Raw genomic sequence first — 14,333 nt, 5'->3', positions numbered from 1 at the left:
TCTATCTATCTATCTATCTATATCTATATAGATAAATATATATATATATATATATATATATAGATATAGATATATATATATATATATATATATATATATATATATATATATATATATATATATATATATATAGATAGATAGATAGATAGATAGATAGATAGATAGATAGATAGATAGATGGATATATATATATTTTTTATATATATATATATATATATATATATATATATATATATATATATATAATTTTTTTTTTATAAAGACACATAAATATTACATTATTATCAAACCAATTTCAATTATTATTAGTAGTAGTAGTAGTATTTATCATGATTATTATTATTATTATTATTATTTGTATATTATTTATTTATTTAAAATGAACAAAATATAAATCAATTTACATGTTGATATCTGTCCATTTAGTATTGGAAAAAAATAAACTTACATATAAAATGTCCATGATGATGTTTCTTAACCTCGCCTGCCCTCTCCATCATCTTTTCCTATGCAGCATCACCTAAAAGTCCCTGCGTTCTTGTTCTTTTCATAATGAAAAAGGAGGCAATCATCACCTTCTTAGCAGGCACGGTTTAGTCTTTCAGCTGTGTGAACGCAATCACACAGCTGACAAGACAAATAACGCCATTAAACACAGAACAATATCCCTCAATCCCAAAATAACTCACCCACTTTTTTCTAAAGCCATTTCATGCTGCTGAAATCAGGCTCATCTTCTCTCTTCCAAATACAGACATCATCAGGATCTGTGTGAATGTATTTTATGCAAGTGTTTGGATTTGAAGTGTGTGTGTGTGTACGGAGTGGGTCTTGTGTCTCATGCTCTCCGTCGTGATGGCCATGGCTTTCCACACGGGTTCCTTCCCAATTTCTCGTCTCAACCATCCCTTTCTCTCTCATTCCCTGTCATTTCACCCCCCCATTCCCATCCCTGCTGGCGGTTCACTAAATCCCTGGCTCCTGGCAGGCCTACCTGGGGATCATGGAGTTGTTAGAAGCCCGCAGGACTTATGAGGAGTTGTGTGTGCCAATGGTAATGGTGCCGGCCACCGTCTCCAACAATGTGCCCGGCTCAGACCTCAGCATTGGCGCAGACACGGCTCTGAACGCTATCACTGCTGTAAGTGAGGCAGAGGGAGTGTCCATCCAGCAGCCAATCACATCAGAGGCTCTGTCTTCCCCTATCACAGAGGTCAATCATGTCACTTGTGTTTACCAGCCAATAGGGCTCCACAATATTGGAAAAATCTCTGACATTGCAATAGTTTTTATTTGTAAATATTACGTGACAGTATGACGTCTTATATGTGAAGGTCAGAATGACCGCTACGGTAATTATAGTAGTTAAAGAATTCTGGTAGTTCCGGTATGAAGACCAGCCATATAAATACAAATTATGTTTTATAAACAAATTTCAGCCAGGGGGGTGGCGCGGTGGTGCAGTGAGTAACGATATCACCTCACAGCAAGAAGGTCACTGGTTCAAGCCTGTTGGTATTTCAGTGTGGAGTTTGCATGTTCTCCCCGTGTTGGTGTGGGTTTCCTCCGGGTGCTCCGGTTTCCCCCACAGTCCAAACACATGCGCTATTGGTGAATTGGGTAAGCTAAATTGTCCGTAGTGTATGAGTATGTAAGTGTGTATGGGTGTTTCCCAGTTATAGGTTGCAGCTGGAAGGGCATCCACTGCGTAAAACATATGCTGGATAAGTTGACAGTTCATTCCACTGTGGCGACCCTTGATTAATAAAGGGACTCAGCCGAAAGGAAAATGAATGAATTAATTTCAGGGAGGAGCATACACTGATGTTTTGACAATTATAATTGGGAGTGCGCCTCACACAGGTGAGTGGGCTTCACAAACCACCTGAAGAAAACACACTTTCATCGCGTTAGTGCTTTTCTGATATTGCCTCTTTATGTTGAATCGCTGAATGCCTCCTCAATTGTGCGTCGCTTTAGATAAAAGTGTCTGCTGTAAAATGTAAATAATAACTAATTATTATAGTAACTAATTCTATAAGAAGAGTGAAATCCACACCATACCGGCACATACGAAGGATAATCACCAGAAATGTGGATGACAATATTGTTATCAATATTAATGTGAACAGTTCTTAAAAAAATTATAATAAAGTTAAAAACGATAACAATCCACACATATAAAGTAAAGCAGTATAAATACCAATGAATGTTTTTTGGCTGGTAAACACAAAGGTGAACCATTAGCGTCCAGGTAAGTGGAGATGACATGATGGCGCATGTTATGAGCTCTGCTTTTTTTTTTTTTGTGGTTGTCATGTGACTTTGCCTGCGCTGTGCTATGATCACATTGCATTAACCCATCATAACAGATCGCTAACCCCGAATAACTCAGCCCGAACTGCAGTCTGTCTGCATAGTTCCCTTATACAGAAGGTTTAAATGAACACAAGCCTTACAAAAGCATAGGCCGCTGCAAACGGAGTTGGAAATAGTTCATCTGAAAACAATCCGACATTTACTCACAAGCATGTCCAAACTTGAACTTTCTCTTGTCTGGGGAGCTCGAGTGCAAATATTTACTATGCACCTAATATAAGGATGGGAACTAATAAAATTGAGCTTGAAAAATGCTTGATAGTACTATTATAGAAGTGACACTTCTATATACACTAGGTAATGCTGGGTTTAGACTACACAATATGTTTTATCATGCACAATTGTTTAATCAAGGGGAAAAAACACAAGATTGGTGTCAGGCCTTGCTAATAAATCTGATATAAAATTTTTTTGTAATACAATCGTGGATGTAATAGTTATTGAAAATGCAACAGTGATGAATGATGTCAAGTCTAACATTGCCATCTCTAAATCAATACCTGTATCGAGACCCCAACTTTTTTCTCCAATGTTTTTATGACCTTAAAATAGGGCGTGAAAGCAAAACATTGTATTATCAATTGATTATTGTGCCATTTTGACTCACGTTTCAGTATACGTTTACATTTGCTGGTAGAGTAAACTGGTAGAGTAAATACAGAAATTGGATACAGGAATTGGATACTTTAAAAGAAGATGTGACCAAATTTGATATCACAAAGTTTGAATTGGGCATCAATTAATATATATTAATATAATATAATATAAGATAAGATAATATAATATAATATGATATAATATAATATAATATAATATAATATAATATAATATAATATAATATAATATAATATAATATAATATAATATAATATAATATAATATAATATAGGCGATGCAGTGGCGCAGTAGGTAGTGCTGTCGCCTCACAGCAAGAAGGTCGCTGGTTCGAGCCTCGGCTGGGTCAGTTGGCGTTTCTGTGTGGAGTTTGCATGTTCTCCCTGCATTCGCGTGGGTTTCCTCCGGGTGCTCCGGTTTCCCCCACAGTCCAAAGACACGCGGTACAGGTAAATTGGGTAGGCTAAATTGTCCACAGTGTATGAGTGTGAATGAGTGTGTGTGGATGTTTCCCAGAGATGGGTTGCGGCTGGAAGTGCATCCGCTGCGTAAAAAAACGTGCTGGTTCATTCCGCTGTGGCGACCCCGGATTAATGAAGGGACTAAGCCGAAAAGAAAATGAATATATAATATAATATAATATAATATAATATAATATAATATAATATAATATAATTATTTTTAAAATAATTATTACCAAATCAGTACAATGCAGCCATGTTTTCACTATAACATCAGAACACATTAAAAGATTGCCACAGTAGCTCTAAAATATGATTTGCCTACAGTACATACAAGAGTAAAGCGTTATTGACATCAAGCCATTCTATAGTTTTTACACACCACACTTTAAAGAACAGCAGTTTAAATTAATTTGTTGACCCTCACACAAAATGATATCAAATATTCGGAAGATTTGCAAAATAGTGCACAGTTGCAGTGTCATTCTGGAAAAATACTGTAGACTGAGTAGAAATAACGGCGATGGTGACATGCGAGAGTGAGTAAATGACAGAATGTTCAACTTTAGATGAGCTATCCCATACTGAAAATAATAGGTCCTGCATCCCAATTCGCCTATTTATACTACATCCTAAAAGCATGTGCTTTTTTTTGAAGAAGAAGAAGAAGTACATACTTTTACTTTTTGTGTAACAAATGAGTGTGCAAGCTTTGGAACATATACTACTAGCGTTATGTTGCTTAGTTATGTGCCCTGTCATAATGCTCAACACATTATCCATATTTCTATCATATTTAATTAACTTATTGGAGATGCATTAGCAGGTTAGTGTTAGGTAACGCTAAATCACCAGCCTGATTTCATCAAGTAGGACTTGTTCCTGGATTAACATCTATATTGATCCTGGAACAACATTCCAATAAGCCAATCAGAATTAAGGGATGTGTTTACCGTTTATGTTAAATTTTGGATTACATTTTCAACCAACAATAACGTTCCAGGATCAACATAGATGTTAGTCCAGGATCGCATCATACTTGTGCAACCCTAAATCTCCTCAGGTCTTTGCATAATTATTCATTCAGAAGTTAATGTCCAAACACATCTTTATAGAAGTTCTCATTATTGTTGCAGATGAAATATAACACGAAAAACCAGCCTGATCTCACAAGGAAATTCAACTATTTTACGTTTTGTCAGTTTAGTGGCTAATTCGAACGAATTCAAACGATTTTTAAGAGGAGGTGTGGCATCAAACTCTACCCCTAACCCTTACTGTCATTGGGGGATGAGCAAATTGTACGAATGAGATCGTACGATTTCATACGAATTAACCACGAAATCAAAAAGTTACGAATTCCTGTGAGATAACATTAAAAAAACATGATTTAAATATTTTTCAGTAGGCTTGATATTAATAGTCATTCAAAGATCTTTACCAAAGCCTCTCTAATTGACATTTGGTCTTGTTTGTCAGCCATGTTTGTAGTTTGTTTACACTTTTTATCCACGCTTGTAGTTCTAATCTTCACGTCCAATGTGCAATGGATTGTAGGCCATATTAGTGGTTATTCTAATCTTCAAATATCTAAATATTAATGAAGTGTGCTTAAAACAGGTGAGTGGGCTTGACAAACCACCTGTAGAAAAATTCTTCATTCTATTAAATAAAAATTGAGTGCTTTTCTGATATCGCCTCGTAATCGCTGAACGCGTTCTCAATTGTAAGCCGGCTTGGACAAAAGCGTCTGCTAAATGACTAAAAGTGAATATTAATGATAATAAAAAAATCAAATTTTGTAAGAAGACGGAAATCCACACCATACCAACAGATTAGAAATATAATGTAATTGAAGGAATCACTTACACAATGATTTCCTCCCTTTGGAGAATAAATCCAAATATATTTGGAAGCAAATATATTTGGAAGAGATTGTGGAAAGCGATCAATAGTAGACAGTTTTGGACATACTAATTCTATTTTTGAATACTATTTAGGAGGATAGTATGCAAATTGGGATGCAGCATTAGTCTTCACAATCCGCAAGAAAGACGACTGGTATTTAGGAGTTGCGATGACATCATCACCATCAGTTATATAGTACATCTTGAATGTTGACATGTGGATTGGCTCATCTTGCCGCTTCTGTGACTGTTGGTAATAATGTGCAGAATCTTGCTTCTGTGTGCGTGTGAGTCTGTCCAATCCCATTCCTACCCTCTTCCTTAACCCGACCGGAAGCCATGGAAGCCATCAGACGGTGGGTGTCCCGTGCACAGGGTCCCGCTCCTGCACCAGTGCTCCCCCTGCTGGTCTAATGTGTGCATTGTCCTGTCCCTGTGGTTCCCTTGCTGTGTTGTGCTGACCTTTCAAAGGCCTTAGAGTGTCTGCTGCAGCTGAATGACGCTCGGGCCAAATATGAGGAGTTTTGCATCCCGCTCTGTATGCTGCCTGCAACCATTAGTAACAATGTGCCCGGCACTGACCTTAGTATCGGGGCAGATACAGCCCTCAATGCTATCGTGGAGGTAAGAAGCAAAAATCAAAACCTCCTTCTTGTGCTTAAAGGGTCATTCTTAGGAAACATTTCAAGCATGTTATTTGAATAGCCAAGCCTGCTGCTTTGAGATTTTGGGGGTTCAATGATAGTAGTTTTGCATTATTTACAGTCAGGATTATTGTTCGTAATATTTTTTTGACATAAACATAGAACTGATAATCCTGACTAGTCCAAAAGAGCATACATATTGATACAGATTACTGATACAGATTGTTAAATAACTGTTTATGTTATGTATGTTGTATGATAGGGCTGCACAAGAAAAATCGTATATTGCAATCTTTTATTTTACTGCGATATAAATACAGTTCTTTCTTATTTTGCTTTGTCTTGTTTCTATGTCGCAATATCTCAAATTTTTAGATTAAGTTAAAAAAAAATTTAATTCCTGCAGAAACAAGTCAAAATTGGCAGTTTTTCCCTTTAAAACAAGCTAAATTATCTGCACATTGGGTAGGTCAAATAGTCTAGTTTTGCTTTGAAATGTAGATATTTGGACTAGAAACAAACATTTTGGTAAGCATTCTCTTTAAACACCTACACATTAATTTGGGGTTCACTAATGTATGGACTGTGAGTCTGTTAGTTCCAATATTGGCTTCGGCACTAACTAATCTAATGTATATGCACAGATATATTGTTTTACAGCATCCTATAGAAAATAGAAATTTTAAATTTAGATCTGTCAGGGGTGTATTATTACTAATATATATATATATATATATATATATATATATATATATATACATATATATATATATATATATATATACACACACACACTACCTGACAAAAGTCTTGTCGTCGATCCCAATTGTAAGAGCAACAAGTAATAAGAACTTTAAAAATTAGATCTGTAAGGGGTGTATTATTACTATATATATATATATATATATATATATATATATATATATATATATATATATATATATATACACACACACTATCTGACAAAAATCTTGTCGTCGATCCCAATTGTAAATTTTAAGAGCAACAAGTAATAAGAAATTTAAAAATTAGATCTGTGAGGGGTGTATTATTACTATATATATATATATATATATATATACATACACACTACCTGACAAAAATCTTGTCGTCGATCCCAATTGTAAGAGCAACAAGTAATAACTTGACTTTTAGTTGATCATTTGGAAAAGAGGCAGAAGGTTGATATATATATATATATATATATATATATATATATATATATATATATATATATATATATTAGTTTTTAATAATAATTCCTTTTTAAAGTAAAATTTCTGCAGAATTGTTTCATATATTTAAGGATATTTACATACATAGCACACTAATGTTTCCTAAGAATGATTCAAATGATATATACAGCAATATGTTTATACACAGAGTGAGGAGCATTATTGTGTATCATAAATAGTTCTGTAAGTACAGAGTGCTTCATAATGTCATGTACGTTAAGCACTCTTAAGCTCCTGAAAGCTAATACAGTATTTGATGAAGTTTACCTTTCCAAAGCACTCAGTGAATGTGAATGTGTTTACCTTTGAGTACATTCACTGTCATATATTAAATAATCCATGTCTCCACACTGATCGATGTTCATAATAATTCTCAAGGAAAGACATTTGAAGATTAGCATTAATGTAGACGCTGAATGACTAATTATGTGTGTGTTTGTCAGACGTGTGACCGTATTAAGCAGTCTGCCAGCGGCACGAAGCGCCGTGTGTTCATCATCGAGACGATGGGGGGCTACTGTGGGTATCTGGCCACTGTCGGTGGTCTGGCTGCCGGAGCAGATGCTGCGTACATCTTTGAGGAGCCGTTTGACATCAGAGACCTTCAGGTTAGCAACTCGCACACACACTTATGAACAGCTAGTGTCCTGGTAATAGTAATATAATTTAATATGTCACCTGTTATCATATGACATGTTATTTAAACATTGATTCAGAAATGTTAGCGCCATCTGTTGGTTAAATGAAGGTACTGCTGTTCTTTTTGCTTCAGGCTAATGTTGAGCACTTAACAGAGAAAATGAAGACCAGCATTCAGAGAGGACTAGTCCTGAGGTATCTATCTGTCTGTCTATCTATCTTTCTATCTATCTATATGTGCTTGTCTATATATGTCTGTCTGTCATGCAGCACAGTAAGTATGTATGAGTCACAGAGTTTTACCATGTACGGTGTGATTGAAAGGTGTGATCAGAGGCTCATGTGTTCATCAGACTCTTCACACCCATCCACTCTTGTGTTCATGTAGGAACGAGAACAGCAATGAAAACTACACCACAGACTTCATCTATCAGCTCTATTCTGAAGAAGGCAAGGGAGTGTTTGACTGCAGGAAGAACGTTCTGGGTCACATGCAGCAGGTACTGCACTTACTGTAAATCCTAAATCATAGACGACAGAGGCCCACAGGCACAGTTTAACTCCAGTCTAATCAATCAATGTTCTGTTGCAGTTATACACTTTTTCTTTGCTATTCAAGCGAACACATTAGAATATAATGATTGTGTAATGCAATACAAGGATAGCTCAATATGCCCTTTAGTATGACACTCTTCCCAGCAGGCAGACTGACGTTTTACCCCAACGCCGGGGGACATCGTATTTTGTTTGCAAATGAAAATCGGGTTGACGTCAGAACCCAACGTCAGGCCGACATCAGTGTCCAACATAAAGTCAACCAAATATCAACGTAGCTTGATTTGTGTGGACGATACCACAACTTTGGTTGCCATACCTGAGAAATAAATGTCAGTATTTGACGTCAATTTGTCGTTGGTTTAAGATGTTGGCTCGATGTTGGATTTGGTCACTTTCCAACGCAACCTAAAATCAACCAAATATCAACATAATTTAATGTCGTTATTGGATGCGAAAATAACGTAGATGCTGTCTAGACATTGAACTTTGGCCACCTGACGTCACAACCTCAATCTAACCTAATATTAACATCTTGATGTTGTGTGCCTGCTGGGTTAGTTATTGAAGATGTCCAACAAGTCACAGAGAAAACAAATATTATTCATAATTTCATATAAAGTATATAGCACTATGGAGATAAGTGTCCAACAATAGCTGTGTTTCCATCCAAAAATGCGAATTAGCTTTATGCGCAAAACTGGATTATCACATAAAAGCCGTGCGTATAAAGCAGCGTTTCCATCCAACGAGTCAAAGCGAACAAAATCATCACTTCCTGATTAACTGGTGCCAAATATCAACAGCGAAAATGCAATTTTCTGCAGTAGGAGAAGCTGCGTTAATCTTTTCTTATTTAATAAATGACAAGCAGTGAACAAGCGGTGGCGTTTGGAAGCGTGAGAATCAGAGCACATACAAAATGCGCATAAAAATAGGTGGATGGAAACGTAGCTAATGATGATAAATTGCTGTTACGCTATTTGAATAATGTTACATTATCGTTTTTGTCCTATGTGACACCATAGGGCATTTTTACGGTACATTTCAGTAAATTAAAACAAGTATTTAAACAAAGTGAAATAATTTATAAAGTTACTGAACCATTATGTTTTCTCATACATCAGACTTCAGACTACATAAATATTACAGCTTTTTCTTAAAAAATGGTGTTTTACAAAAATATTTTTTGTACTGAGTAAAAGCAGTTTTTAATTCATTTAAAGCCATTATAAGGTCAATATTATTAGCCCCCTTAAGCTTAATATTTTTCGATTGTCTACAGAACAAACCATCATGATACAATAACTTGCCTAATTAACTTAGTTAAGCCTTTAAATGTCTCTTTAAGCTGTATAGAAGTATATTGGAAAATATCTTGTCAAATATTATTTACTGTCATCATGGCAAAGATTAAATAAATCCGTTATAAGAAATGAGTTATTAAAACTATCATGTTTAGAAATGTGTTAAACAGAAATTGGGGAAAAATATAATGGGGGGCTAATAATTTAAACTGTACTATGCATTACATTATGCATTTAATAATATGTTTATGTTCTGTTAGAAAATTCAATATTAATAATATAAAACTTTATATTCTGAATACTATTATTAGCTCATAAAATAAAAGGAAATTAAATTATGAATGAATGCAATTCTTAATAACTTATATATTTATCTTTCATTAGGGTGGTGCTCCTTCTCCGTTTGACCGTAACTTCGGGACTAAAATCTCTGCAAAGGCCATGCAGTGGATCACCAAGAAACTGAATGAAAGCTACAGACGTGGTACGAATTGATATCTTTCACATTTTAATGCCGCAAACTTTACTGAAGTGCTTTTCAGCTTTAATAGTACTCAATCACTACTTGGCCCTGTGATTTTGACCTGCGCTGTTGCACACGAGGCACTTAGTAACTGTTAAAGTGCAATTATGACTGAACACATACATCATACAATAGTACTCAATGTAACGCTTGACTTTGATTTACTTGATTTTGAAGTATTACTTTAGATTCACTGCATTTGTTCAGCTCAGTTTTGTGTGTGTGTCTGTTTTTTCACTCCTTTGGCTGTGCCTGTGGATGAATAAAGATGAAGGTAAATATGTGTATTTTATTTAGCCAGATTTGGTGACCTCAATGATCTTATTCAGTGGTAACATTTGTAATAATGTAAACATTACTTATAAAATATATATTGTTTAAATGATAGTGTTTTTATTTTAGATACTGTAGCCTAGGTCACTATTCTAAATGTTCAAAAGCATGTTTATATATATATATATATATATATATATATATATATATATATATATATATATATATATATATATATATATATATATGTATATATATATATATATTTATTTATATAGATATATATATATAATTTATTTGTTAAATTGCTGTTGTATTTGTTTTGTGTGTGTGTTTTACTTTATTTTATTGTTTAAATTTCATATATTATTTTTTACATTTTTTTGGTAATCATTTTCTTCTTAGTAACTTAGTTATTATATATGTAAAAATAAAATTAAGTACTTTCCATGGCCTTTGGTAGGTAACATTTGTATTAATGTAAACTTTAATTATTAAATAATATGTAAACTATATTGTCTTTATTTTTGATGGGCTAGGCCAATATTCGACAAAATGTTTATATATATATATATATATATATATATATATATATATATATATATATATATATATATATATATATATATATATATATATATATATATAATATTATCTGTAAAAATAAATAATAATAATAATTATTGGTTACGATTATCATGCTATCGATTCGACACAATAATTTATTAATAATGTATTTAATAATAATGTATTAAAATGTGTAATCTATAAATATATTTATATATTATTTGCAATACAATGTAGTCCTTTAATACAAGCAGTCAGATACGTTTTACCTGAATGTATCAAACAAAACTTAAGTACATGCACTGAACAACATGGCCATATAGCAAATATACAAATGTAAATATTATCCCGCTTGCTTTTTGAGTAATTGATCACGCGCTCAACAGAAAAGTCTGCAATTGGTTCTAACGGTCAGTGCGGCTCTGGCACGGTTCAGCAAACAGTGACATGGAAACTGATGTTACACAGCCGTGGCGATCAGCTGATCTATTATAGACGGCTATGCGGTGGAGTAAACTCGCTCTGCAGACACGCTCATGTCTGGATCCACAAGTAACGTTATTGTTGTAACAACCGAGAGAGGGGATAAAACGTAACCTCACGAACACGCCATCAGGTCAAAGGGGCCACAGAGAGTGAGAGAGAGTTTCAGCTTTCATTTTTTCCTAGCTGGGTTCTGATGTACTTCCCAGTCAGTGAAACACTGTCCAGCATACTCACAAGCAGTGAACTGTGCAGTTATCTTATTTTTAAGTAGTAGGAGTGTTTTAATTACTCGCTATCTCCTCCCTCGCCATAGTAAGCTACCGCCATATAACACATATGTTATAAATTAATGTAAACAATTAATTTTGACACCCCTAACATATATATTAGGACTAGGGTTGGGCGATGTCGACCAATTTGGCATCGCATGATGTCTAATGGGAAACATCGCGATGGACGATGGCATCCGGGGGGGCGTTGGGGGGGAATTGTTGTTGATAAAGACGTGCACTGCTCTCTGTCTCTGGAGCTGAAAGAGAAGCGCGTGGCTGTGTTGTGTGGGGTGCTCTGCAGTGAGCACCACTTGTGTCTGTCTGTGTGTGTGTGTGTGTGTGTGTGTGTGTGTGTGTGTGTGTGTGTGTGTGTGTGTGTGGGCAAGTGATGTGCATTTTCAGCGGACGGAGGGCTGTTCAGGAATGCTAGGTAAAACACGATGTGGATGTGGATCATTTTCGTTCTAAAATGCCATTTTAACACTAAGACGTATTAGTGTAAACGGGGCCTGAGTGTATTTTTCTTGAGCGGGTTTACTCAGCATCGTGTTGTCTATTGGCCATCGGCGATGGACGATGGCATCGTCTATCAGCCCATCCCTAATTAGGACTACACAATATTGGAAAAAATGTAACATTGCAAATATTTTTTTATTTTGCGATATGAATACAATTTACCAGATGATTAATATCTCGATTTGGAAATAATGTATAATGGTAGATCGATTGGGATGATTCTGCGGTGGGAGTGCATCTCCATAAAATCTAATAAACAATCTATACAATTTTTGGGGTCCCCGTCACATTTTCGTTGTTGTCTGTGCTATTTGCAGTGCATATCTGTGTCTGCAGGTGTTGTGAGTATTTTCATGCACAACTGTCTATAAATACAATCAAGGAAAAGATACAATTGAAATAAAGTGTTTTATCGGTTCCCGAGTCTATTCAGGTTCAATAGCTGAAAGATAAAAATAAAAATAATTTAATAAAATGAATCATAGTTCAGGTCACAAATGGTACAATTTCTTATGCCTTAATGAAAATCCTTATACAATCACAGGCATCAAAAACACAGCGTGATGCGAACTGTACATTGCATATTCTGCGATGTGACTATTGCAAATGATCACATTGCAATATTGATGCTGAAATTATATATTGTGCAGCACTAATATATATATATATTATTGTTTTTGTTTTAGTATTTGTTTTCCTTTTGCTCACTTATTAGTTATTATATATTTGATTTTACTTTATTTACTTTAAACAAGTAAAAAAAATAGTATTTTCCATGGTTTCTGGTAACCCTGATATAAACCATGCAGTTATTTGTTATTCATCCATACGATGCAGCTATTTACATGCAAATTCCCTGCAGAAATGCCATGTAATTTTGGCTGTGTCATTTGTGTGGATGTGTGTTGAACCTATGTGTGTTGTGCAGGGAGAGTGTTCGCTAACACAGAAGACTCGGCCTGTTTGCTGGGCATGCGGCGTCGTGCAATGGTCTTCCAGCCTGTGGTTCAGCTCAAAGATGAGACTGACTTTGTGTACGAACACACACACGCACACACACACACACAACAACCAACAATTCTTTTCTGCATTCACAAAAAATAAACCAAATATTTGTTCTTGACCAATGCCTGACTCTCTTTTCTATGTGTTCAGTCACAGAATCCCGAAGGAGCAGTGGTGGCTGAAGTTGCGTCCACTCATGAAGATCCTGGCCAAGTATAAAACCAGTTACGACGTGTCAGACTCTGGACAGCTGGAGCACGTGGTGGTCAACCGACCCAAAATATCCGAGACCACAGTTACCATTTAATCCTATTTAAACCCAAATAACCACAGCGTTCATAGGTCATGCTTTCAACGGGTCCATCTGTCCTGTGAACACTGTCACTCACACTTTTGTTCTCGGGGCCTGCTCTTTTTTTTTGTTGTTGTTGTCGTCATTGCTTTTTGTTTCGACTCATCTTATTTTACAGAAATCAGTGTTAATCGTAGGAGAGTGTAAGAAGAAGTGCTGTTTTTAATGTCCTTTCACTCCTGTCACACCTTGCAATAGTGTTCGCTTCAAAGCACATATACAGTTGAAGTCAATATGATTCGCCCTCTTGTGAATTTTTTTCAAATATTTTCCAAATGACGTTTAACAGAGCAGAATTTTTCACAGTATGTCTGATAATATTTTTTCTTCTGGAGAAAGTCTTATTTGTTTTTATTTCGGCTAGAATAAAAGCAGGTTTAATTTTTTTAAAGACATTTTAAGGTCAATATTATCAGCCCCCTTAAGCATTTTGTTTTCGATTATCTACAGAACGAACTAGTATGTTTAGAAATGTGTTGAAAAATAATCTCTTTCCGTTAAACAGAAATTAGAGGAAAAATATACAGGGGGGCTAATAATTGTGACTTTAGCTGTATCTTTCCCTCAGAAATAATCGAAAACTCAAGCATTTTGTGCG

At 35.2% G+C, this 14,333-nt stretch overlaps 1 protein-coding gene across 5 annotated transcripts in view; it reads left to right on the top strand.

Annotated features, from left to right (window-relative positions):
• The window catches only part of pfkpa (phosphofructokinase, platelet a), a 53,735-nt gene extending 39,687 nt beyond the window's left edge, over window positions 1-14,048 (top strand). For 2 of the 5 annotated variants that reach the window (XM_056450230.1, XM_056450231.1), the window contains exons 16-22: window positions 989-1,141; window positions 7,684-7,848; window positions 8,013-8,074; window positions 8,268-8,379; window positions 10,126-10,225; window positions 13,307-13,412; window positions 13,534-14,048. In XM_056450230.1, coding sequence (XP_056306205.1) covers window positions 989-1,141; window positions 7,684-7,848; window positions 8,013-8,074; window positions 8,268-8,379; window positions 10,126-10,225; window positions 13,307-13,412; window positions 13,534-13,690 — 855 coding nt within the window. In that variant the 3' untranslated portion in view covers window positions 13,691-14,048. Of the gene's footprint in view, window positions 1-988; window positions 1,142-5,832; window positions 5,986-7,683; window positions 7,849-8,012; window positions 8,075-8,267; window positions 8,380-10,125; window positions 10,226-13,306; window positions 13,413-13,533 lie in introns of all 5 variants that reach the window. The other 3 variants (XM_056450228.1, XM_056450229.1, XM_056450232.1) reach the window with 2 other exon arrangements.
• The last annotated feature ends 285 nt before the right edge of the window (window positions 14,049-14,333 follow it).

This window comes from Danio aesculapii, chromosome 24 (assembly GCF_903798145.1).
Source record: "Danio aesculapii chromosome 24, fDanAes4.1, whole genome shotgun sequence".
NCBI lineage: Eukaryota > Metazoa > Chordata > Actinopteri > Cypriniformes > Danionidae > Danio > Danio aesculapii.
The sequence above is the reverse complement of the archived record's forward strand: the minus strand, read 5'-3'. Positions and strand labels throughout refer to the sequence as shown.